Genomic DNA, 27,633 nt, shown 5'->3' with positions numbered 1-27,633 from the left:
ATGAATCTCACGTCGCTAACGAAACCCGAGCTCGTTATGCTGGCTCAAGAGCTAGGCATAACAGCACAGAAGGCAATGCGCAAGCAGGAAATTGTTGACGCAATATACAAGTGCGGGAGAGCAGACGACGAAATAGAAGAAAGCTGGAAGGCGGTCTCTTTTCAATTAAGAAAACGTAAAGTTGAATTAAAGTTAATAGTTTCAGCCGCACAAACTTGAAGAAGGTGCAGCCGCATCTGAGGTAGCCACACGCCGCGAAAACTTCGACATGCGCGGTTTCCTGCAGCCGTTTTCTGTTGGCAACAACATCAGCTTGTACCTTGTGAACTTCGAAAGGACATGTACAAATGCAAGGTTTGAGAAGGACACTTGGTCACAACGGCTTCTGACGTTGCTCCCAAACGAGGCTGCAGGCGTAATCGCACGAATGACTGTCGAAGAGGCGCGTGACTACGACAAGGTGAAACTTCAGCTTAGGCAAAGATATAGTTTGTCCACGGAAGCCTTGAGATTGAAGTTTCGTAAACAAGGCGTCGTCAAGGGGAGTCATACTCCGAGTTTGCGTACAAAGCCATGAGCTTTCTGGAGAAATGGCTCAAAAGCGCGAGCGCGTATGACAATAAACAGAGTGTTATTCAGCTGATAGCACTTGAACAGTTCTAACTCTTTCGGAACCGATGAACCTGTGGATTCAGGATTAGCCAAATGTAACTACTTTGCAAATGGCGGCTAGTCTAGCTGATGAGTACTGCTCCCGTAGGCTGGATAGTTCGGAGGAACTGCAAAAAAAGAAACCTTCGGGACCGTTCAGAATGTTTCAAAAGGGATCAAAGGAAACAAGCTCGGCGAACGCGTCCGAGAAGGCAGAGCAGCCCCAAACGGCCAAGAAAGAGGGAGTAAAAACTTCAAAGTTTGAAGAAAAGCGGGCGTTAATTTGCTATAAGTGCCAACAGCCAGGAGATATCGCCGCGGGCTGCCGGCAAGCAAGTGTATCTGTTAATTTGCTCACGGAAGAGAGTGACTTGCTTCTGCCTTACACATAAGATATGCCTGTGGATGGGCGTCAGCTGCAAGGTGTTTCAAGACACGGGTGCAACTTTTGATGTCGTTCACCCGTCATTCGTTCAACCAGAACATTTCACAGGGGCATGTGTATGGGTACGGCAGGCACTCCAACCAGACACAAAATGCTTGCCGGTAGCGAAAGTTGAAATGGAAGGCCCCTTCGGCAAGTTCCAGACGGAAGCAGCCGTTTCCGATAAGCTCCCTCAGAAAATTCCTTACATTTTTTCCAACAAGTCGATGAGGGAATTACAAAATGCAGCGATGGAGCCAGACGTAAAGCCAGTCATGGTAATCACAAGGGCCCACACGAAGCGAATGCAGGAAGCTACCATGACTGATGCTGTCGCGGTATCGGAAGAAAATGACGCGAGCGAGACAGTCACCGCCGTTCCGTCCGCGTCTGAACCAGATCTCGACGATAGTGAGACCGCAACTTCTGAATCAAATCGAGAGCTGATAAGCCCAGTCAGCGAAAACTTTAAGCTTTTAGCGAAGGTTGATAAACACGCGCTAAGAAAGGAACAGGCAGACGATGCGTCACTGCAATCGTGCCGGAAAAAAATTGGATGTAAACGCAAAGGAAGCATTTTGTTATGAAAGACGGTCTTTTGTACCGAATGTTCAAGAACAAGCAAAGCCGTTCTTTCGAACAGCTGGTCGTGCCGCAGAAGTATCGTACAGCACTTTTGGGCTTGATTAACAGTGACAGTTGATCTAGCCATCTAGGAATAAACAAAACCAAGAGCAGGTTGCTAAACGACTACTACTGGCCGATGTGCTTCAAAGATTCTGAGAACTGGGTACGCTCGTGCAATGTTTGCCAAATGACGGGTCGACCAAATGAGAAGGTCAAGGCACCTTTGGTTCAGGTACCCATAATTGGTGAACCATTCCGTAGGTTGGTGGTAGACATTGTTGGCCCGTTACCGCCAACTGCAGAAGGAAACAAGTACCTGCTGACGCTACTTTGTCCTGCAACAAAGTTCCCGGAAGCAGTCATTTTACCAGAGCTAAGCTCTACAGCAGTCGTTAACGCGCTGCTTGGCGTCTTTTTGAGGGTCGGATTTCTAAGCGAAATCCAATGTGATCAGGGTTCGGTCTTCACCAGTGCGCTGACTCCGACCTTCCTAGAGAAATGTGGCATAGCAATCCACCACAGCTCAGTGTACCATCCGCAGAGCAATTCTGTGGAGAAGTTTCACTCCGTAATGAAGCGCATTTTGCGTACGCTTTGTTACGAAAAGAAAGCGGATTGGGACACAGCTGTTTCGGCAATGCTTTTCGCATTGCGCTCTGTTAGCCACGAGGCGACTGGATTTACTCCAGCTGAATTGGTTTACGGGCGCGCACTAAGATCGCCGTTAACCTTGTTGAAGGGCAAGTAGGAAGACAAATTCGTCCAGAAGACGGTCGTCGAGTATGTGCATACCCTGTTGAAGCGCTTGCGCGAATCGCAGGAATTAGTCGAGCTGAACATGAAACAAGCAGAGCAGCGTGCGAAAAAGTACTACGACAGGAAGGCTCGGAAACGAACATTTAAAGAAGGTGACAAAGTACTGATTCTTAAGATGTCAAAGGCAAATAAGCTGGAAGTAGCATGGGATGGTCCGGTGGTGGTGCAACAAGATTTAAGGCACTAACTACTTAATGACGTCCCCTGGCAGACGGAATGAGGTGATAATTTATCTCTGTAGTTTAATAAAGCCTTTTCTGGAACGCACCAAGGTTGTTAGTATCGCTCTAAACAAGCCTGAAGAAGTTGCCATACGAATCCCACCACTCCCATCCCCGTGCTCGCTTCCTTCTACAGAAGAGATATTACCAAGGACAACTGAAGGTGAACGGTTGAATGCACAGCAAAAGGAAGAATTAAAAGAGGTGCTAGACTCGTACAGGGCCTTGTTTAGCCCGCGTCCAGCTAAAAACTAACCTGTTACAGCATGACATCGAGTTGACCTCAGAACAAACTTTCCGTACGCGAGTACGCAGAATTTCACCCCGTCATGAAAAGCTGTTAAATGAATCCGTTTAACACATGCTGGACTTGGGGATAATTGAGCGAGGGGAAAGTGATTACATCTCCCCGATGTTCGTTGTCGAGAGTGCTGGTAAAGAACCGCGGCCACGCATAGACTACCGCAAACTCAACGCGATAACAAAGACAAAAGTGTTTCCCATTCCGAATGTTGAGGCACTCCTTGAAAAAGTGTCGGCGGCGCGGTATGTGTCAACACTAGACCTCGTGCGGGGCTATTGGCAAGTGCCTCTCACGGAGAACGCTAGTAGGCTGGCAGCTTTCATTACCCCTCCCGGAACGTTCCGCCCCCTTGTCCTTTCGTTAGGACTTCAGAACGCGCCCTTTGTTTTTACAAGCTACCCAAGCAGCACCAGAAAGTGAATTTGGATCGGCCGACGGTTGGCCAGTGTCTGGACAGCTTGGCCACTTTAAGTGCTTGGCCACCGGAGACACAAACAAGGCCGCAAGAGTCCGGCCACAAACTAGTTGTTTTTAGCTTGTCCGCCGGAGACATAAACACTGCCGGCAAGCGCCTGGCCAGAAGTGCAGATTTTCAGCTTGGCCGCCGGAGACATAAACACGGCCGGCAAGTGTTTGGCCAGCAGTGCTGATATTCAGCGCGGCCGCCGGGGACATAAACACGGCCGACAAGTGTTTGGCCAGAAGTGTTGATTTTTAATTTGGCCGCCGGAGACATAAACACGGCCGGCAAGTGTTTGGCCAGTAGTGCTGATTTTAGGCTTGGCCGCCGGAAACATAAACATGCCTGGCGAGTGTTTGGCCAGCAGTGCTGATTTTAGGCTTGGCCGCCGGAAACATAAACATGCCTGGCGAGTGTTTGGCCAGCAGTGCTGATTTTCAGCTTGGCCGCCGGAAACATAAACACGGCCGGCGAGTGTTTGGCCAGAAATGCTGATTTTCAGCTTGGCCGCCGTGGACATAAACATGGCCGGCAAGTGTTCGGCCAAAAGTGCTGATTTTCAGTTTCGCCGCAGGGACACCAATAATCTAAACTTTCATCGCGTTGACGAAGCTTTGGCATGACGACAGGCAGCGAGAGAAGCATCATGAGCGAATGGTTGGCAGGATATTAGTGCGTGCACCGCGCGAACACTGTTAGCGCAAACGATCGATCATCGTTTTATTCAGTTTTCTTTTCGTTAGACTTGAAAGGCTATTGTCTTAAATAGCACTGTCGTGCGATATGTTCATTTGGAACATTACCAGAAGTGGGAAAATATTGTGCCCGTCATTTTTCGATGAAAGTAAAATACGAAAACAGTGCCCACGTCATTTTCGCGCTAACAATACCGCTCTGTCGCTGCGCGGCACTCTTAGCGCGAATACCCCATCCGCGATTTTTAGGTTAGTGCTCCACATATTTACTTCCCAACTGCATTCGAAGAAAAAAAGTTGTAGTCGGGTGCATCGGGCGCACATGCTCCCCTTTCCTGGAAAACGCGCCCTCCGTTACCCAGCCAGAGTATACTTGTACACCGACCATAAGCCCCCTTCTCTACCTTAAAAACCTATAGTTACATCAATGCACTCAGCTTAGTAAAGCGCCACGCTAGACACGCTTCCCGATCAGCTTGTGCTTAAATCGGACAAGATTGGATATTTCAGGCTTTGTGTTTTGGAAGAGCCTAAACAAGACGTCTCTCATATATTGAATAAACTTAAGCTAGTCTCAGTAATGTTTTATATAGGTGCTAGGATACTGATTTCCTGAGTCAACGAAAGCTAACAGCTTCGGTTAAAACCGCAACGGAAACGTTCAAAATCGAACCACACGTAAAAAAAAATGAACATCTCGACCTCGATGTGCAGAACGCTGGTTTTGTTGTTAACAACGTGGTTGTTGGCGGGTGGTGGTCAACGCCGTGGCGCTATTGACGCTATCGTGGTGATTGACGCCAGTGATGCTCGGCCGTACTACACAGTAAGTGTTCCCTATTGAAAATAATTCTAAAGGGCCCATCAGCCTTGAAGGATTATGGGACCGCACAGGCCTTCAAAACCCTTCAAAAATACCCTTCAGGTATACCCCTCCGAAAAAACCCTCCAGCCCCACAGCCCTTCAACCCAAACCCCTTAGCCCATCAACCTTTTAGACGCCCAAATGATTGTGAACCATAGAAAAAATTCAGTTCAAAACGTCATTGAAACTTTATTGCGAACATTGGGTTTTACATGCGTATTAAACTCAAAAAGACGATAAAAACCAAAGCTTGTTCAAACCCGGGCACAAGCAGCTGTCGACGAAAGAGATCATATCAAATAGGAAAAACTAACTTTTTTATCACAACGAAAAATATATTTCAAAGTACTCACAATGCCGTTGCGGAAATTCCTGATGTACGGTAGTTCAGCTAATAAAACGGAGCAGGTGCACCTCACGTACTCATACACAGTCTCAGTAAGCACGTTTAGCGAAAACCACGAATTCGCAAGCAAATCCCGTCACCATTGAGAAATTCCGAACAAAGTCACGGTTTCGTCCACGATGCCGTCGGGCGGCGTCCTCGGCGTATTTTTCGCTCGCCGGATGCTTCCGAGGCCGGTCGGACGAAGAGGCGCAAGGAACAAGGCGGGACAGCGGCCGTCATCCACCGTCCCAGGACCCACGGTGCTATGATCCCGGTGCGCAGGCACTACATGCGGTGGGACGCTGATCCCAACTGCCAGGCTTGCTGCGAGTAGGCCGACCCCAACCACCATCTTCTTGAATGCGCTGAACACGATGGCGCTCGAGCGGTACTGAAGGCGGCCAACGCCGAACTGGGGTTCACCTGCGAAACCAAGGAAGAAACGGCACGGATTAAAACAGACCAAGGGGCAAGCCCTCAAAGCAGTGCTTACCTTTCTGGATGTAGGAAACCGGTCCGTTCGAGATCTCCATGGCAATGAGAAACAAACCGCCCACGAGCGGAAGGAAAATGGCTACAGCGGCCTCCTGACTTCTTCGGCTTCCTCACACCACTGTCTCCCGCCGACCATTGGAGAAGCGTGCTGTCCGGAACTGGTGGTATTGCACCCTCTCCCTATTGCCGGGCGGAGAGAAGCGCAGTGTGTGTGTGTAGGCATTGTAGAAGGGGGGGATTTGAGTTGCCTGTTCGTGTTTTTGGCGACGACGAAAAAGAGAGGACTTCCGACTCTGGTGAAAAGCAAAGCGGTTTTTTTTTTTTTTTTTTCCTTTTTGAGGACCGTCCTTCGCGGGCAAATCGGTTCCCGGCACGAGTCGCTGCAGCTTCGCCCTCGGAACCTCCCCAGCGTTCCTGAATTTGGGCAACGCGCTGCTCTCGGCTTGCCCTTTTTTATTAATATTGATGCAACAAGTAAAGCTTGTTCGCCTCAAAACGCCGCTCGGCCAACAACATTCGGCCCGCTTCTTCTCAATTCTCCACATGGGGCGATCGAACCCGTAGCCCCCTTGGCGACCGAACACCCGGCCAGTGACAGACGGGTCGAGGAGCCCAGTTCTGTTTGATAGAAGAGGAGTAATAAAAAAACTGACCGTACACACATACGATCGACATTCTCCAAATAAGTATTTGTTTTCCCGTTGTGAACAATACGTAGCTGTGTTCTAATTCTGCGACATGTATTTTCTCCACCTAGACCGTGTCCCCAGAGATATCTCAAGAAGCCTGAAGGTTTTCCCGACCCCATCAGAAAAGTTCTCGACAGGCTTTCAGACATTTCAAGGCATTGTAAAGGGGACTTCAGACATTTCAGGAGAGCCTCTGACGGGGCCAACGAACCCACCAGGAAATATCGGTGCACCTTTCAAACATCACAAGAATTCCTGAAGTCCTCTTCACACCATTTAAAGAATTCCTGGAGTCCCCTCAGAGCGATTTTCAATAGGGTTTACACCTTTAAGGGTGTAAAAGGGGTGTTGTAGCTACTTACACCCTCTGCTACACCCTTTTAACACCCCAAAATCTAGGAATACAACCTCATAATTTTAACGAAAAGGGTGCAGTTTCGTGTTACACCCTACATTTAGTGAAGAATGTGAGCAGGGTGCAGGAAGAGGGTGCTAAATAAATAATGTGAAATGGTTTTGGAAAGCTTGTACATATATGGCTCTGTCCATAATGTACAGGTAAGATTTGTGCTTGAAAAGCAACAGTTGTTAGCAGTCTAGTTTTTTATAAGGTCAGTTGTAATTTATGCAAATAGCTGATAATAAAGTGCCTCTTTTGCATTAAATTCTTGTTTGCAAACAAAATTTTATATATGAGTTCATATTTCATTTTCATTTACAAATCACTCCATGCTCAGAAATTGGAAAGTAGGGTGAAATGCTCTATACTAGCATTTTTTACAGATATTTATTGGTGCAAGTGTACAGATAAATAAATCAGATAGTCTCGAGTTTATATCTGGAAACATGAAATCAAGATATAGTGAAAATGTTTGACAAATATTAATGACTTGCTGCTAGAACCTGTCACATGACCATGTCAACCAGAGTAAAATATTCATTTGAGAATATGGTGACATGCACAAAAACTCACACACATAAAGAGGCAAATCCCATAATAAACCAGTCCGAGACCTCCAATACAAAAAGGGCCTATGGTCGTCTATGGAAAATTAATGGCAGGCTCTAACACAGGCATGCAAACGCGCAAAACCCACGCCCGCGCGCAGACGCACACGCACCCACAACCAGAGACGCACACACGCATGCGCGCGGACGCATCCACACGCGCGCGCAGAAACACGCACGCGCTTATACACGCACACACACGCAAACAATTACGACGAAGGAAACGTTGCTCAAGTTAGTTTCGGTTTCGGTTTACACAAAAAAGAAACAGCCTAAAGTTTAAATAAAACCTAAGATTTACTCAATTTTTGTAATGTTTTACATTATTATTCTAAGGACATTCTTATTGTTACTAATATAATAATAATTTGCGTAGTATCGTTCTAAAAGAATAACAATAAATAAAAAGGAAATGAGACTCTTGAAGACTGCGCAAGGCAATCGCTATTGCAATCAGCTTCCGTTTGGGTCGGTTGAGTGGTCGTTGAAGTTCCAGAGGTTTCGGAACTCTATTTTTTTTACGTTTTAGCCGTTTTAGTAGATGTTTTAGATATCTTCCTTACGAATACCGTGTTCAAGAATATCAATCGATGAGTGAGAGCTGGGAGACGCTGCGTCTTGCCAACGCCCGTAAGTTCAGAACCGCCCATGCACGACTCGTGCAAACGCCGTCACAAGCAGCACGTTGTGAATGGGGAATGGGCCATCGCTGGCAAGTGTACTATGGCCAACCAGATTTTGGATGGCCCAAGCTTGGCCAAAGTGCTCGGAAATAGAAGTGTTTTCATCCTCGTCTGGTGACTTGCCATTCACTTCATGCCAGTCGCTGGCCATTCACCTTTGTCCAGTGGCTGGCCATTCACTTTAGGCCAGAGACTTGCCATTTACCTTTGGCCAGTGACTAGCCATTCACTTTAGGCCAGTGACTTGCCATTCACCTTTGGCCAGTCACTTTCGGCCAGCCACTTGCCATTCACGTTTGGCCATCCACTGGCCGTTGACTTCCGGCCCGTCACTGGCCGAAAGTGGCTGTAGTTATACACTTAATACATAATTTATCACAGACTGCAAGAGAATTTGGGTGTTGCTCAGAAGACTGTCAAGAGTTTCGGGAGGGCAAGTTTTAGAACTCAACCCCAAAAAACTCTTACATAGTAATGACACGCGAAGCTGCCGCAAGGCTGCTCAATATTTTTTGGACTTTTTGAGGACTAAGACTTACGACGCTGGTTGCTACCACCATTCTAGTCGTCGTGGGTTCAGGGATGGTATGTTGTTCCACCATTAGGATCCCCCGTTAATGCAGCAGTAAAAAAAAAAAAGTAACTTGGGGGGGGGGGGGTGCTCGCGCGCCCAAGCGGGAAGGGGGCCTCGCTATTAGTCAAGCGAACTCTGCCCAGCGGCAGTCGCCGCCGGGAACTGGAGAGGTAATAAGCACTTGTCTCTTGAACTAAATTCCGGGTGCCGTACCCCCCTACGGGCAGCAGCAAGGTCAAACCGCTGCAAACTTTAGGTGTGTACATTTGAGGTGTACAGCTGTGTACAGCTGTATACCTCAAATGCTGTGTACATTTAGCTGTGTACATTTGAGTTTATTGTATGGGTAAGAGGCCACCAATAAATGCACAGATGAGCAACATTATCTCTAAAAGAAGGCAAAAAGCAGGGACGTGTCGGCAGACACGCTTTCTCAGGCGGTGTCACCGGTCACCAGCGTTCATTAAGTGCGATAATGGCTTCTTTTCGGTATCAGCGAACATAGCCAAGGGAAGTCAAATTGCAAAAAAAGGGACAAACACCGACAGAAGGCGGGGAGCTTAGGTGCTGCAATCTGTTTGCCACACACGCACCCTTCTCACCTCGCCACCATGCATTTATGAACCGTATAGGGCTGCCGACTGACCATAACGGTACATGCTAATGTTTTTCCCTTGGCCAATGTTAATTTTTTACCTCCTCCTCTACACTGAAAAACCCAAAGATGAAGGTTACAGAAAACAGCCAACATAAAAATGTTTCGCATGTAGCTGTAGAAATTAATTTTCAAGGGCTACATTTTAAGTACAGTCGCCGGCCATATGAACTCCCCCGTCCGAACACCAACCGGTGCAGCAAAAAGCCAGCATGCCGCGTGTCGAGGTTGAGGGCTGCGGTTTTCAACGGTGGAGGTGGTGATTACATATTAAAAGGTGCTCGTGATTATATATTTCTACAGCTATCTATGATACATTGCTGCGTTTGCACCTCAATGCACCCCTCGAATCCGTGACAGACAAAATTGTTCTGACAAAATATACAATGAGCTGTCTGCGTCAAGAGAAGAGCAATCTCGGTGGCCCAAAAGGTAACCTGCGGCTGCTGGATGACTTTATGTAAACGGACCCAGAATTCACGGGCTTGGAGAGAGGCGCAGAAACTATGTGACATTCAACTGAAAAGTTAATAAGCTCACATTTTTATCCATTTTAAGCCAAAATCCACGATTCGCACATGCCTATTATTTTCACAATGTCGCCAAAGGCGAACCAAGTAGTAGTCCGTTGATTTATTGCCGAATAGAATACATTTTGAGTACCAAACTGGATGCTTTGCTTATGTTTGGAAGGTTGCAATGACGAATGCAATACTTAATTATATGAAAAGCAAAAGTTTTGTAACAATTATGTGCATGATTACATTCTACAAGTCGTTTTACGTGTATACACTCTGCACAGCATTCTATTTGAAAGCTAACAAAATTTAAAAAAAAGAATGCCGTGAGAGTTCCGTCGATGTCTTCTTCACTGTGTTCGTGGGACTCGGCGGACATTAGTAAAGGGGATAAATGTCACAATACGTTGACTAATTGACCAAAATCTGTTAGCTTTGTAATTCATGGCTTTATGGACCATGTTGCAACTGCAGTGTTAAAAGCCAGTCAATATTAAAGGCTATCCCTATTTAAACCATTCACAAAAAGCCAAGCGGCTTGGAGGTATTCATTGTCCAACTTTTGCGTTTTTAATGTCGAATGCAAAAACCGTGCTCAGCTTGAGCTCAAGATTTCGTGCCGTTAATAATGGGCAGAATAGTCCCCTAGTCATACCGGGTACGTCGTCACTATCTCGACAGTGTGTCCTTGGCGGAAGCATCGGCGTCATACTTCCGGGATAGTGAAGGTGCGTCCGAAGCAACCAGGTCCGCACGACATCCTGAGGCCTTCTGAGCGCAAGATTTTGGAGCTAGGCCACGAAAAGGCAGATTTTTAGCACTGAATATTTCGAAACTTGTTGCCATTCGCAAATCGTGTCAATTGTGCTAGTCTTTAATATTCACTGCCTTTGAAACTAGAATTGAAACATGTCCCGTACAACCATTATTAAAGATTTTGGTTAATTAGTTTTGAATAACATACTGCTAAGGGTTTTCCCCTTATGTATTCTGAGCCCCACAAACACACATTGAAGTCAACATCCAAGTAACACTCACGCCGTTTTTTTTTTTTAAACTTTGTTTGAATCAAAATAGAAAGCTTTGTATTTATGTATATATATATATATTTATGAATTTCATAAATACCGGGTGCATGCACATGCAGCCGTGCACCATCCCACTATAGAGGTCCACTTTTTTCTGAAGTAAAACTGGATCAAACGGATAAGGCCAGTTTTACTTAAACCCCCAGCACTGCATGTACCAAAGACTGCCAAACTTGATTGCTCACCTCATAGAACACTCGGCGCGGCTTGAAGATAGCGGCTTGCGGTCTTTGACGGTGAGTCTACTCGTTTGGTGCAGCTGGGACCTGCAATGAATTCACTACCGCTTGCCATATCCCACAAATTAACAAAGAAAAGCCAGTAATACACAAGTCTACAGCACGACATGTCCCAAGGACCGCTAGAAATTCTCGCTCGACTCGTAGAGCACTTCATGCGAAAAAACCCTGCATTAAGGACCGATTGAACTTAGTATAAATGTTGCAGAAAAATATGGATCTGTATTCAGCTGTGTCAAAACACGTGATCTAATGTAATAATTGTGTGGCCTTAAAGGGGTAGGGAAACGAAATTTCAGTGCTCATTTTCTAGCTTGAATGTGTTGCATGTTGCACCCTAATCTCAAAAAGACCAGCCTTCCGTTGAAAGGCACAAGAAAACTAATTTTAAAGCTAAATAAACGATCTCTCAATGGGCACCTGGTGGATGCATGCCGAGCCTATTTGGGAGATAATCTAGCAACACTGAGGAACTTGCTACGTAGTCGTGACATAGCAGACTCCTTCGGAGCAGCGCCGCCCTTTGGAATTTAAACACTTTCTTTCTTAGCTTTCCTCCTGGCTCAACTCACAAATCGTGCATCCTACCAAACGGTCCAAGATGACGGAAAGGAAGGACTCCCTTCATTCTCGGACCTTCGTTCGTGCAACCGGAAACAGCCATTCTACCCCTAGAAGATTAGCCCGTCGCTCAAAACTCGAAGGAAAGTTGCTTTCGCCATCCCGTTCAGCCCTAAGCTGACAGTGTTGCGGACGCTACGTGCTCCTTGGGCCAGCCCACGTGGGCCAGCCACACGCTCGTCACGCCACGGGTACATCGAACGGCTCGGTTTTAACGTGCTGACGCTATTGACGCCACCACAATGCTGACAACGCCACCAAGGGCAAAGCTCATAACCACGCCTGCCTTGCTACTCAACGAACGCGGGGAATCTTTTCGTTCTGTTTTTGTTTGCGCCGGATATCCCATGACGCATCGCGCTCTCCGTTCGCTTCTCTTCGAGCGCTTGCTCGAGTGCACCGTTTGAAACGAAAAATATAGCCAGTCGTTCAAAATACAAACGTGCGATTATCGTTTACGGTGATCCGTCATGCTTGACTCACTTCCGAACGAAATTTGAATATTTCAATTTTTGTTTCCGTACCCCTTTAAAGAACACAATTGTGACGATTTAATGAATGATGATGATGAAATAATTTTGACTAAAGAGAGTGACCCGATGTGTATACTGAAAGAATCACTAACAATGATGAAACCTAGAAATCTATTAGTACCTTCCCTTTGTTTTGCCATCGAGTGGAAGAAGTTTCTTGGCCTATATTTTTGTTAGAAACAGGTGTGATGCGTCCGTCTGTTGTTTTTTCAATCTTGATGTTGTGAATATTGTTTATTTCCAAGGTTGAAAGCTCAAGACATTCCCTGTTTGTTCAATCACATTTACCCAAATGTTAGTAGGTTGCTTTTTAATGTTTACTGTCCTTGGGTATGTCAGGGGTTGTGAACAGTAAAACGCTGTAAGGCCCAAGAAGGAATTCCCTTTGTAAAGTGGTGGCAAGCAGAAGAGAAATTGTAATGAATGACTTCATGTCTTCCCCTACGTTTTCTTTTTTGGGTCGCCTATACATTTTTTGCTCATTAATACTCAGCTGTGTTTGATACTTCTCTGAGTTTGTGTCATCCTTCAGAGAACCCGTCTTTATTAAATTATGTGTTTAGCCTGTTTAGCTAGCTTGCACCCTCGTTTTTGTTTATTAATAAATGACTGTAGGATTCAACTGCAAGCACGGTGTTAATGCATACTAATAAATAGCAGCATACTTTTATTGACTAATGCTGATGATTGGACTAATTAGTAGCCAATTATTGAAAGGAAATCATGAAGAATATGGGAACAGAGGATATGAACACAACACAGCGTTTTGTTGATCTCCTCCTTACCATTCACATTCCATGTTTTTAATAACACATTTATTATTAATTTTCTGCTTGGTATCATCTGTATAGGGGTTCACTGGAACGACCCAACTGCTATTGCATTCACTTTAGGGCAGCTCCACCTTCCTCATGGTGCCATGGTTCAGGAAGTGCAAGGCGGGTGTGACTCACTCTTGTGGTTCAGTTCCCCAGGTTCCCATAGGTTTCAAGCTGGTAGCCAAACTGAGTCAGGCCTTCCAGCCCCGCAGGAATTGTCAATTCCACTCTTTCAGACGTAGACACCCACATTTTGCGTGTACGTGAAAGAAGCTCTAACAGAGAGGAAACAAAATGATTGGCCTTTTTTTTAATGCATCCTGTTCTTTTGCTGAGAACATACATAAACGTTACACGCTTTTTGTAAATTCAGTGGTGCGGCTTAATTTAGGAAGAGCACCTTTTTTCATAACTTTTATATAAAGAAAAAACTCAATATACTGGGTCGGGCATAAATGGTTGCTATGAACTGCCCTATACATTTACACAATACCTGATATCATCAAAAGAGTAGAGTAGCGTAGGGCTGCACTGCACCAATTACGACTTTGTATTCAATTAATAGTTGGCATTTATTTGTTTATTACTATTGGCTATTATTCTTTAACAGAAAGAATAACCGGGCAAGTTAGTACGGTGGTAGTCTTTGAACTCCATAGAGTATTCAGGTTTGATATTAGTTAATTTTTTCCGCCTTTTTTCGTGTTTTTGATTTTTCTAGCTGCTCTGATTTTTGTAAGGGCCTTCCCCACTACTACAAAACGTGACATCTAAGTCCTTTTATTTTTTGCATTCCACAATCGTAAACGTAAAAAGTGTGCCGGTTCGGTAAACGAGAAGAGACCTAATTTCCGAGGGTAAAAGCTCTGAAAACAACGAACAAGTAAAAGAAACAAACAACACAGGGCGTTGGTTGTCCGTTGTTTTTAGCCCTTTTACCCTCGGAAATACGACGAAGAGACCGCGCGTCTCTACGGCGCAGGCATTAGCTTATGCAAAAAATCATGCAGCATGCTTGCTCTTGTAACGTTTTTCTCGCTCCCGCTTTATGGAACAAATCGGTGGCGAGCGGCTGTTAGGACAAGACGTCAGAACTAGCATGACCTATGATTAACACTTTGGTACGGCGACTGAATGCTTGAACTGCCGTCAGACGGCACTTGAACGCTCCGCAAAAGCGTCGTCGGACGAGCGCCGCACGACGGTGCCCAGAACATGCATGCCCACAGTTTTGCCGCACGGGAATCTTTCTCACACTGCGGAGCGAGACACAGGTTTTGAAAAAGATACGCTCTTTCAAATATCGAAATAACATAAGGCAGAAGCATAGTTAGAATCAAGTATAGCTTAGCAAGCACACGGTGCACGACAAAGTTTGAAACAGCAGCCCACTTCGCAGAAATAAAAGAAAGTTGCTTACCGGCGTTTGCACGAGTCGTCCATGGGCGGTTCTGAACTTACGGGCGTTGGCGAGACGCAGCGTCTCCCAGCTCTCAGTCATCGATTGCTATTCTTTAACACGGTATTCGTAAGGAAGATATCTAAAATATCCACTAAAACGTCTAAACCGTAAAAAAAGGGAGATTCCCGAATCCTCCGGAACTTCAACGAACATTCAACCGAGCCCAACGGAAGCTGATTGCAATAGCGATGGTCTTGCGCAGTCTTCAAGAGTCTTTTTCCTTTTATTTATTGTTATTTTTTTTTAAACGATACTAAGCAAATTATTATTATATTAGTAATAATAAGAATATCCTTAAAATATCAATGCAAAACATTACAAAAGGTAGGTAAATCTTAGGTTTTATTTAAACTTTAGGCTGTTTTTTTTTTGTGTAAACCGAAAACGAAACTAACTTATGCAACGTTTCCTTCCTCGTAATTGTTTGCGTGTGTGTGCGTGTGCGCGCGGGCGTGGGTTTGCGCGTGTGCATGCGTGTGTACGTGCGTGCGCACGTGTATGGGTGCGACTGCGAGCGCGCGAGCGTCTGTTTGTGCGTTCTATTGCACTGCGCCCGCAAGAAGAACTATGGGACGTCCCTGGACACTGTTAAAACACTAACTTATTGATTATTATTATTATTATTATTATTGTTGTTGTTGTTTGAGAGGTCCATTTCTTTCGCTTCTAACTTTTTAACCAACCGGTCTCGGATGACTTTGGTTGGCGACAGAAAAAGTTCTAGGGCTTGGCTGAGAGAGGGGGTGCCGCAGGGCTCTATTTTGACACCTCAACTATTTAACATTTATGTTAACGACGTGCAATGTTCTATTCAGAACTGCACCCTTTAGCAGTACGCGGATGACACCCTGCTTTTATCTCGCCATATGCAATATAGTACCGCGATAGATATGCTACAAGATGACGCCATACACCTGATGGATTTGTTTACGTCGAACCTTATTACTATCAATTGCTCAAAAACAAAACTTGTCTGTTTTTCAAACCCTCTGAGGAGTGTTTGCCTAGATAGGCCCTTGATTTTGCATGCATCATGTTGTGCCGATTGTACATGTGTTCCTGTTGAATATGTTTCTGATGTTTAGTACATGGGAATTGTGTTCGATTCTGATTTATCCTGGAACACGCAGATGGCAAATATTTGCAAAAGAATGAGAGGAGTATCCTGTCTATATTATTCTATAAAAGTGTTTGTCCCGATGTCAATTCAGATACATATTATGCAGACACTGGGATACAGTATTTTAAGGTATGGCATTACTTTATTTGGAAACTGTCCCAGGCGATAGCATACCAGGATTGTTGGTATCTTGAAAGGTATGCTGAGAAGTGTAGCTTCCGACTCGGAGTTTCTCGCAGAGGACAACTTGTTTAAATCGTTTCAGATGCCTAATTGTGAGACCCTGTTCAAGCACACCATTATCACCAGGCACTACTGGGACAGTTCCTTTAAGAATCCCAAGCATGTGTCTAGGTCTTTCAGGAACAATCAACGGTTTGAATTGCCTGAAGAAGAACTCATTATGGAGAAAGCGTAAGATCATATTACGTAACCAAAGATATTTAATGAGCTTCACAAAGACTTACATAACATAGAGTCGTTGCAAAAATTAAAGAAAGCTCTCAAGTGTGTTTGCTAAGGCCCATCTCAAGACCGATCGAGAAAAAAATGCTCATGCTTTGTGCATCTCTTCATTAGGTTTGATGGTAATGCTGTGTCACATAGTGTGAGCAATCGTATTAAATTACCTTTTTTCTATTTAAGTGACTACGGAAACACATTTTGTTAGCATTTGTGATTTCTGTTTCATTTCACGAGCAGCATGCTCATCAAGATGGTGTTCATCATACAAGCCCTAGTAGACTTTGATGAACCCGAGTTTGTTTTGGTTCTGTGTTCGTGCAATAAACTATTATTATTATTATTACAATTATTGTTGTTGTTGTTATTCAAACATAGCCCTGAGTCTTTAGACACAAGGCCCTAAACTTTTCTATAGCTGGCTGTAGCTGTATCTATAAATTTCTAAGGCCGACCATGCAAAGCTACAGGGGGTGATAGCCTGCCATTGAATTTTCCAGTGACGACCATAGGCCATTTTTGTATGGGAGGTCTCGGACTGGTTTATTATGGGATTTGCCTCTTTATGTGTGTGAGGTTTTGTGCATGTCACCATAATCTCAAATGAACATTTTACTCACGTTGACATGGTCATGTGACAGGTTCTAGCAGCATGTCATTAATATTTGTCAAACATTTTCACTATATTTTGATTTCATGTTGCCATATATAAACTCGAGACTAGCTGATTTTTTTACTGTTCACTTCCATCAATAAATATTTGTAAAAAATGCTAGTATTGAGCATTTCACCCTAGTTTCCGATTTTTGAGGATAGAGTGATTTGTAAGATTTAATATAAACTCATATATAAAATTATGTTTGCAAACATAAGAATTGTATGCAAAATATTCACTTTATTATCATTTATTTGCATGAATTACAACTGACATTAAAAAAAACTAGACTGCTAACAACTTTTGCTTTTCAAGCAGAAATCTTACCTGTACATTATGGACAGAGCCATATATAAGCTTTCTAAAACCATTTCATATTTATTTAGCACCCTCTTTTACACCCCTCTCACACCCTTCACTAAATGTAGGTCGTAACACGAAACAGCACCTCTTTTGGTAAAATTATGAGGGTGTACTCCTAGATTTTGGGGTGCTAAAGGGGTGTAACCAAGGGTGTAAGTTGCTACAACACCCTTTTTACAACAAGGTGTAAAAGCTTTTACTGTGTAGTACGGCCGAGCATCACTGGCGTCAATCACCACGATAGCGTCAATAGTCAATAGCGTCACGACGTTGCCCACCACCCGCCAACAACCACGTCGTTAACAACAAAACCAGCGTTCTGCACATCTAGGTCGAGATGTTCATTTTCTTTTTCTTTTACGTGTGGCTCGATTTTGAACGTTTCCATTGCGGTTTTAACGGAAGCTGTCAGCTTTCGTTAGCTCAGGAAATCAGTATCCTAGCACCTATGTAAAACATTACTGAGACTAGCTTAAATTTAATCAATATATGAGTGACATCTTGTTTAGGCTCTTCCAAAACACAAAGCCTGAAATATCCAATCTTATCCGATTCAAGCACAAGCTCATGGGGAAGCGTGGCTAGAGTGGCGGTTTACTAGGCTGAGTGCATTGATGCACCTAATGGTTTTTAAGGTAGAGAAGGGGGCTTATGGTCAGTGTACAAGTACACTGGCTGGGTAACGGAGGGTGCGTCTTCCAGGAAAGGGGAGCATGTGCGCCCGGTGCACCCGACAACAACTTTTTTTCCTTCGAGTGCAGTTGGGAAGTAAATATGAGGAGCACTACCCGACAAATCGCGGATGTGGTATTCGCGCTAAGAGTGCCGCGCAGCGACAGAGCGGTATTGTTAGCGCGAAGATGACGTGGGCGCGGTTTTCGTATTTTATTTTCCATAGAACAACGACGGGCACAGTATCTTCCCACTTCCGGTGATGTTCTAAATGAACATATCACATGACAGTGCTAATTACGACTTTCAAGTCTAACGAAAAAAAAGAAACTGAATAAAACGATGATCTTTTGCTTCCGCTCACAGTGTTCGCGCGATGCACGCACTAATATCCTGCTAACCACTCGCTCATGATGCTTCTCTCGCTGCCCGTCGTTATGCCAAAGTTTCGTCAACGCGATGAAAGTTTAGATTATGGGCGTCCCTGCGGCGAAACTGAAAATCAGCACTTTTGGCCGAACACTTGCCGGCCATGTTTATGTCCACGGCGGCCAAGCTGAAAATCAGCACTTCTGGCCAAACACTCGCCGGCCGTGTTTATGTTTCCGGCGGCCAAGCTGAAAATCGGCACTACTGGCCAAACACTTGCCGGCCGTGTTTACGTCCCCAGCGGCCAAGTTGAAAATCAGCACTGCTGGCCAAACACTTGCCGGCCCTGTTTATGTCTCCGGCGGCCAAGCTGATAATCAGCACTTCTCGCCAGGCGCTTGCCGGCAGTGTTTATGTCTCCGGCGGACAAGCTAAAAACAGCTATTTTGCGGACGGACTCTTGCCGGCCTTGTTTATGTCTCCGGTGGCCAAGCACTTAAAGTGGCCAAGCTGTCCAGACACTGGCCAACCGTCGGCCGATGGAAATTCACTTTCTGGTGCTGCTTGGGCGGTAAACAACTTTCTTTTGTTTCTTCAAAGTGGGCTGCTGTTTCAAACTTTGTCGTGTACCGTGTGCTTGCTAAGCTATGCTTGATTCTAACTATGCTTCTGCCCTGTGTTATTTCGTTATTTGAAAAGGGCGTAACTTCTTCAAAACCTCTGGCTCGCTCCGCAGTGTGAGAAAGACTCCCGTGCGGCGGAACCGTGGGCATGTTCTGGGCGCCGTCGTGCGGCCAGCCGAGTGCAGCTGTAACCTCCACCGTGGTAAGGAGAAACTAGCGCCGCAAGTCGCATGTGGCAGAAAGTAGGGCGTGAGACTGAAAAAAGTAAATCAGTCAGTCAGTCAAATGGGCCAAAACTTTTTTTAAAACAGGGTGGGCATTTGTAGGAGGAGTGCCTCTCGTATCGTGAATAAAATAAAATATCGAGAGGCCGCCAGATGGCGCCATCAATGTCGTTGGCGTGCGCCCTCCGGCCTTCCTCCTCCTCCTCCTCCTCTCTCTCTCTCTCTCCCTCCCTCCCGCTCCTTTTTTATTATTTTTTTTTGTCCGGTTTGTTTTCCTCGTTCGCTCGATCGGTGTCGAGCTGGCCGCTGCAAGCGGCCAGCGCGTCAGCGGTCAAGCAGACGAGCCGCCCGCGCTACACTTCGCAACAAATGCGCTTCGTGAGATATTAATTACCAGTGCAATAAAACAGAAACAGCACGTTCATTGAAATGTATTTTTTATGGAACACCATTCAAATAAGTTGCAGTATTTCAAGCACGTATTTACAAACTCCGTCGGCAGTCCACCGCCCCTTAAGCGGAACCAAGAACTGTAGTAGGTAGTAAACGTTATCAAATATGTAAAAACAAACAGAACAGCACTTATAGTCGAATAATCTAAATGGGTCTATGAACTCCTGCAAACAAAAATGCTGAATACCCAAACAAACTAATCAACTCCGATATAAAGCAGGCTTGCATTTTAAGTTAATTAATGCAGGGTTGTAGGCGAGCTCCATAAGAATAAAAGATAAATAAGCCATAAACAAACGCGCTAATTGGCAACGCAAAGAAAAAAAAAACTCTTCTGGAGTGAATATGTATCTGTCTGTGGGTGCTTCTAGGTACTCTATCCTAGGTATAAACACGAAGCTGTCAAATTAACTAAAGGCTGTGACAGCAACTCACTTGGAGGAACCAGTCCTTGCAGCAACGGATTCGTAACAAGAACGGTGAGGCACGCGTTTTTCCGCAAACGAATCTTCCTACATTTTGCAAACGCGGTTGCGTGGGCGTGCTCGCTGCACAGACGACACGGACGCAGCTTGCTCACCGGCAGGCTTCCAAAGTACTGGCGCTTTGCATACGCAATCCATTTCAATGCTGTAATGGAAAGATTGCGAGATCGTATATTTCAATGCTTCAAGTTTCGAACGTTGACAAAAAAGTTTGATATAAAGGCTCACCCGCCGTTTTTTGGAAACCGGAAGAATAAGCACTCAGAGTTCTTTTGAAGAACTGTTACACCACTTGGCCGCGCAGTAGACTCCGTAATACGCCGTCATGAGGCACGCAACCCACTCGACAGAATCTCTGTCAAACTAGAGACGTCTCTAATCCCTCTAATCATGTTCTGAGCGCAGACGCGCTGCTCCGTACTCAGGAAAATCTACACTTTCGATTTCAGCACGCGCGGAACAGTTTGAAAGCTTGGAGTGACGAGCTCAAGCAAAAAGAGAAGAAAAAAACGGTCGTTTGCCCTCACACTGAAGGTTGGTGATTGGTCGGAAGAGCCCAGAGTGCTTCGGTTTTTGTAGCGAAGATCCTATCCCCGACGCCAGCGCTCAAAAGCACAGAGGCGAAACAGTCTGGTGTGAGACTGTTGGCTAGACCAACGAATCTGCTCTTTGGGTGGACGTACGAGAGAGAAGCCAGCGACGCGGCGCCTCTATCGGCCCAACCGGAAACTCCGTTAGCTGCATTCGGCTGGTGCGGCGCTCGTCCGACAACGCTTGTGCGGTGCGTTCAAGTGCCGTCTGACGGCAGTTCAAGCGTTCAGTCGCCGTCCCGAAGTGTTAATCACAGGTCATGCTAGTTCTGACATCTTGTCCTGACAGCCGCTCGCCACCGATTTGTTTCATAAGGCGGGAGCGAGAAAAACGTTACAAGAGCGAGCATGCAGCATGATTTTTTGCATAAGCTAATTAATGCCTGTGCCGTAGAGACGCGCGGTCTCTTCGTCATATTTCCGAGGGTAAAAGCGCTGAAAATAACAAACAACGCCCTGTGTTGCTTGTTTCTTTTGCTTGTCAGTTGTTTTTAGAGCTTTTACCCTCGGAAATTAGGTCTCTTCGCGTTTACCGAACCGGCACACCTTTTACGTTTACGATTGTGTGATGCAAAAAATAAAAGAAGATTAGATGTCACGTTTTGTAGTAGTGGCGAAAGCCCTTACAAAAATCAGATCAGCTGGAAAAAGCAAAAACATGAAAAAAGGCGGAAAAAATTAACTAATGTCGAACCTGAACCTTTGATGGAGTTCAAACATTACCACCGTACCAACTCGCCCGGTTATTCTTTCTGTCAAAGGATAATAGCCAATAGTAATAAACAAATAAATGCCAACTATTAATTAATTACAAAGTCGTAATTGGTGCAGTGCATCCCTACGCTACTCTACTCTTTTGATGATATCAGGTAATGTGTAAACGTATAGGGCAGTTCATAGCAACCATTTATGCCCGACCCATTATATTGAGTTTTTTCTTTATAAAAAAGTGATATGAAAAAAAGTGGTCTTCCTAAATTAAGCCGAACCACTGTATGTACAATAGCGTGTAACGTTTATGTATGTTCTCGGCAAAAGAAAAGGATGTATTAAAAAAATGCCAGTCATTTTGTTTGCTCTCTGTTGGAGCTTTATTCACGTACATGCAAAAGGTGGGTGTCTACATCTAAAAGAGTGGAATTGACATTTCCTGCAGGGCTGGGAGGCCTGACTCCGTTTGGCTAGCAGCATGAAACCTATGGGAACCTGCGGAACTGAACCACAAGAGTGAGAGTGACACCCGCCTTGCACTTCCTGAACGATGGCACCATGAGGAAGGGGGAGCTGCCCTAGAGTGAATGCAATAGCAGGTGGGTCGTTCCAGTGAACCCCTATACAGATGATATCAAGCAGAAAATTATTAATAAATGTGTTATTAAAACATGGAATGTGAATGGCACGGACAAGAAGGAGGAGATCAACACAGCGCTGTGTTGTGTTCATATACTCCGTTCCCATATTCTTCATGATTTCTTTTCAATAATTGGCTACTAACTAGTCCAATCATCAGCACTAGTCAATAAAAGTATGCTGCTATTTATTCGTATGAATCAACACCGTGCTTCCAGTTGAATCCTACAGTCATTTATTAATAAACAAAAACGAGGGTGCAAGCTAGCTAAACAAGCTAAACACAGAATTTATTAAAGACGGGTTCTCTGAAGGATGACACAAACGCAGAGAAGTATCAAACACAGGTGAGTATTAATGGGCAAAAAGTGAATATGCGACCCAAAAAAGAAAACGTAGGGGAAGACATGAAGTCAGTCTTTACGATTTCTCTTCTGCTTGCCACTACTTTACAAAGGGAATTCCCTCCTGGGCCTTACAGCGTTTTACTGTTCACAACCCCTGACATACCCAAGGAGAGTAAACATTAAAAAGCAACCTACTAGCATTTGGGTAAATGTGATTGAACAAACAGGGAATGTCTTGAGCTTTCAACCTTGGAAATAAACAATATTCACAACATCAAGATTGAAAAAACAACAGACGGACGCATCACACCTGTTTCTAACAAAAATATAGGCCAAGAAACTTCTTCCACTCGATGGCAAAACACAGGGAAGGCGCGAATAGATTTCTAGATTTCATCATTGTTAGTGATTCTTTCAGTATACACTTGTGGCAGGGATGGGCAGTAATTCAAATACAAGTATTTGAAATCCCTATTTCAAATACTTTGTATATTTTGCATTTGTATTTAATTACGAATTGGGTAATGCATTTGACGTGTGTATTTAATACTAAAACGTAGGTATTTCAAATACAATTGTAATTAAATACAATTTTGCGGGCGAAAATACATCTTGTCTTTCTGCATGTGGTTGTAAGATAGTCTCCATCCTTTATTCGGCCATGGGGCTTTTTTCTTTTCTCCTCCGACTTTATATTAAAGGCACTGTCCAGAGCAGGAAGGAAACTACGTTCCGCATCGAATGCAGTGTCTCTCAATTAAGCACCAGCGTTTAGTGACTTTGTGATTACGGTGCTAGTCCAGGGCAAGAATAGTGACGAAATCGACGTTCACAGGCAGACTGACTAAATAAGTGCCTGTGACAACCTGTGATGCTTTCCAGCCTGATTTCCATCCATATTTTTGCCTGGAACAATCTAAATGCGTGGGTCGTCCAGATTTTCGTAACTGGTGCGAGTTGCAACAATAAAAAATTTTCTACTGCTGCGCGTCTTGGTCGTTTCGGTTCTTTGTTGGTCTATACTAAAATGTAATCGACAAAAAAGCTGCTTCAGCCTTTGTACTTTTTTCACCTATTGCGTCCAAGCTGATTACATTTTTGTTGTGATTATATTTCTATCACGTTACTAGAGCCTCCGATGCAAAATTAAAATGAGATACCCAGAAACCCGTTGCAGGTGCCCTGAAGTCGCTGACGCAAATTTTGAGCAATGTATTTAGAGAAGTATTTGGAGGAGACCAGATACATTTGGTTGTATTTGTATCTTGTATTTAAATGCTTTTTTGGTAATGTAATTAGATTTGTAATTAAATACACTTTTGGCGAAGTATTTTGTATTTGTATTTCGATACATATTTGTATGTATTTTGCCCACCCTTGACTTGTGGTCACTCTCTTTAGTCAAAATTATATCAGTAGTCTTCTACAAGGCCACACAATTATTACATTATATCACGTGTTTTGACACAGCTGAATACAGATCCATATTTTTCTGCAACATTTATACTAAGTTCAATCGGTCCTTAATGCAGGGTTTTTTCGCATGAAGTGCTCTACGAGTCGAGCGGGAATTTCTAGCGGTCCTTGGGACATGTCGTGCTGTAGACTTGTGTATTACTGGCTTTTCTTTGTTAATTTGTGGGATATGGCAAGCGGTAGTGAATTCATTGCAGGTCCCAGCTGCACCAAACGAGTAGACTCACCGTCAAAGACCGCAAGCCGCTATCTTCAAGCCGCGCAGAGTGTTCTATGAGGTGAGCAATCATGTTTGGCAGTCTTTGGTACATGCAGTGCTGGGGGTTTAAGTAAAACTGGCCTTATCCGTTTGATCCAGTTTTACTTCAGAAAAAAGTGGACCTCTATAGTGGGATGGTGCACGGCTGCATGTGCATGCACCCGGTATTTATGAAATTCATATATATATATATATATATATATATATATATATATATATATATATATATATATATATATATATATATATATATATATATATATATATATATATATATATATATATATATATATATATATATATATATATATATATATATATATATATATATATATATATATATATATATATATATATATATATATATATTATATATATATATATATATATATATATATATATATATATATATATATATATATATATATATATATATATATATATATATATATATATATACATAAATACAAAGCTTTTTATTTTGATTCAAACAAAGTTAAAAAAAAAAAAACGGCGTGAGTGTTACTTGGATGTTGACTTCAATATGTGTTTGTGGGGCTCAGAATACATAAGGGGAAAACCCTTAGCAGTATGTTATTCAAAACTAATTAAGCAAAATCTTTAATAATGGTTTTACGGGACATGTTTCAATTCTAGTTTCAAAGGCAGTGAATATTAAAGACTAGCACAATTGACACAATTTGTGAATGGCAACAAGTTTCGAAATATTCAGTGATAAAAATCTGCCTTTTCGTCGCCCAATTCCAAAACCTTGCGCTCAGAAGGCCTCAGGATGTCGTGCGGACCTGGTTGCTTCGGACGCACCTTCACTATCCCGGAAGTATGACGCCGATGCTTCCGCCAAGGACACACTGTCGAGATAGTGACGACGTACCCGGTATGACTAGGGGACTATTCTGCCCATTATTAACGGCACGAAATCATGAGCTCAAGCTGAGCACGGTTTTTGCATCCGACATTAAAATCCAAAAGTTGGACAATGAATACCTCCAAGCGGCTTGGCTTTTTGTGAATGGTTTAAATAGGGATAGCCTTTAATATTGACTGGCTTTTAACACTGCAGTTGCAACATGGTCCATAAAGCCATAAATGTAACAAGATACAAAAGTCTAGCAGCGTATCATAATACATCGCAAAAGTATTTCACTACTGAAACACAAATAGATTTCGGAAATACATTTCTGTACAGAAATAGAGATACTCGCAAGTGCCCCTAAGATTATATCGCAATACTTGCATGTTGTGATGTTGCCCCGATTGTAATTCTTCATTCGTTTTACATTGCTGCAGACACCGGTTACTTGTTCCAACATAAGCACTGTATGCCTGTGTGGAGGCTGATGCTCATGGCCTTAACTGCAGCGAATAATAGCAGTTGACAAGAGCAAACAAGTTTTGGACTTCTACATTAAAATATGTTTTGCATTATCCTTTTACCTAACGCAGGACGAGAACACCCCACCGACACCATGTGTCCTCTACAACAAGCGAGAGCTGGACGATGCAGACTTTCTTCAGCTTGTTGAGGATCGTGAGCGCTTGTTTTCCGTTTTTAATGCAGAAGAGGGGCTGTGCATGTTGTTGGCAGCATAGAATAGAATAGAATAGAATAGTTTATTCTAGGTTTCTTGCTGCAAGGGTGCACGCCGACCGGGACCGGGCGCTGGCGCAGGAGACTCAGGCAACTCTGGACGTTCTCAACGCAATGCAGAGAGCTCATCAGGAGGAGCTTCAGCGGGAGATCTGCAATCTCAAGGAGGGCTACGCCCACTGCATGAAGCACGGGGCCGCAGACTGGCTGCAACGGGAGCACTGGGAGGACCTTGAGCAGATCCATGGAGAGATCCTGTCTCTGTCCGAGCAGTTCTCCCGCCAGTGCCGAGAGAAGGCCTCCCTGGAGGAGAAGCTGCAGCTGGCCTCGCAGCAGCTGCACGAGGCAAACTTCAAGGTGCTGGACTTGCTGGCAAGGAACAAGCAGCTTTCTGCCCAGCTGAACCTGCAGGTGCTCCAGAGGGAGCAGGCGTCCCAGGACTCCCCGGAGGAACTTCAGAAGCTCTTGGTATTGAGGGGAAAGTCAGCTTGTGCAGCAGCATGAGGAGAACGCCCAGGCCGTGCATTGCCTCCAGCTGGCCGGAACGAAAATCAGCCAGCTGAGCAGCCAGTGCCAGCAGCTGGGGAACAGCCTGCGGGCGGAGCGTGGCTCTCGGCAGCTGGAGTCGCAGCGCCTGCAGGCTCGCCTCGACGGACTGGTCGCCTCACCTGTACCGGAGGAGGTGACGGGACGTCCCGCTCCGGAACGCAGATCTTCCCTGGGGGTCCGCAGGCACGCATCGCTCTCGTCAACCACAGAGTCGTCCAAGCCCAGCGGCCATTGCGAGGCGCCATCCCCCGTCAACTGAAGAGGGCAGCTAGAAACTGCGGTCTCCGCAGGCCAGAGCCCCGACACTGGTCTGGCTGCTCCTCTGGTTGGAACCCTCCCCTAGTGACAGAAAGGTCATCAAGGACATCGGCCGAGTCGGGAACGGACCGGCCGCATGATCCCAGCATGGAAGATTGGCAAAACTGGCACGATGCACGGTCAAGCTGGAAACGTACAGGCCGAGATTGCAGTATTGGCAATATATTGGCAGGACATCGGCCAAGTTAAGGCGCTCGGTGGTGCGATCCCAGCGTGGAAGATTGGCAATTCTGGCAAGATATTGGCAAAGTTAGAACGAACCAGACACTCCTGGTTCGTCGATGGAAGCACGTCGGCAACTCGCTGCTCCGGCATTCGCAAGTCCGTCACACTCGCCGCCAGAGAGGCCATTACAGCGACGCCCTCCTCCCGACGGGCACTTCGACAACTGCCAGGTCGTCCGACGCCAGCTTGTTCCCGGCCCCTTGCAGCAAGGTTGAAAAGCATATTGGCTTTTCAACATCCAGTACGAATGCAGGGCCTCCAACACACTGGTTGCTCTGGACAGGATTTTCCTTGGCTTGAGCGACGCCGATCCAAGGACAGTCGTAATTAAATGTTTGAGCAAAGTTTGCAAAAGGTATGTGGTTGAATACACGTTTTGTGAGCCGTTTTAAAAGTGTATAATTCACATTTCTCGCCAGTATTATCAGGTTAATTTTCATTTTGCTTCCAAAACTAATGATAGAAGGTTTTATGGAGGCATTTATTTCTTTAAATGTTGGGCACTTTCTGGGATAACTATTGCTGACCCCCTGTAGACGAGGTGCTTAGAATTCAGCTGTACGAGTTCCTTCTCCATAGTCGTCTTTCAGAACTTTATAATTTTTTTTGTACGTGAGCAAGAGGATAGCGTCTTCTACTGAAACGTT

At 44.7% G+C, this 27,633-nt stretch overlaps 1 protein-coding gene and 1 pseudogene across 1 annotated transcript; both read left to right on the top strand.

Moving 5' to 3' along the window:
- On the top strand, positions 1 to 26,987 carry LOC120837054 (myosin phosphatase Rho-interacting protein-like). Its single transcript, XM_040206221.3, is given in 3 exon segments — positions 1 to 110; positions 25,942 to 26,371; positions 26,373 to 26,987. Coding segments are annotated over 3 exon segments (870 nt in total). The 3' UTR covers positions 26,703 to 26,987.
- The window catches only part of LOC120837052, a 30,140-nt pseudogene continuing 29,380 nt past the window's right edge, over positions 26,874 to 27,633 (top strand).

This window comes from Ixodes scapularis, unplaced genomic scaffold, assembly GCF_016920785.2.
Source record: "Ixodes scapularis isolate PalLabHiFi unplaced genomic scaffold, ASM1692078v2 PGA_scaffold12__126_contigs__length_90152505, whole genome shotgun sequence".
NCBI classification, from domain to species: domain Eukaryota; kingdom Metazoa; phylum Arthropoda; class Arachnida; order Ixodida; family Ixodidae; genus Ixodes; species Ixodes scapularis.
This window is presented reverse-complemented; position numbering and strand designations above follow the sequence as displayed.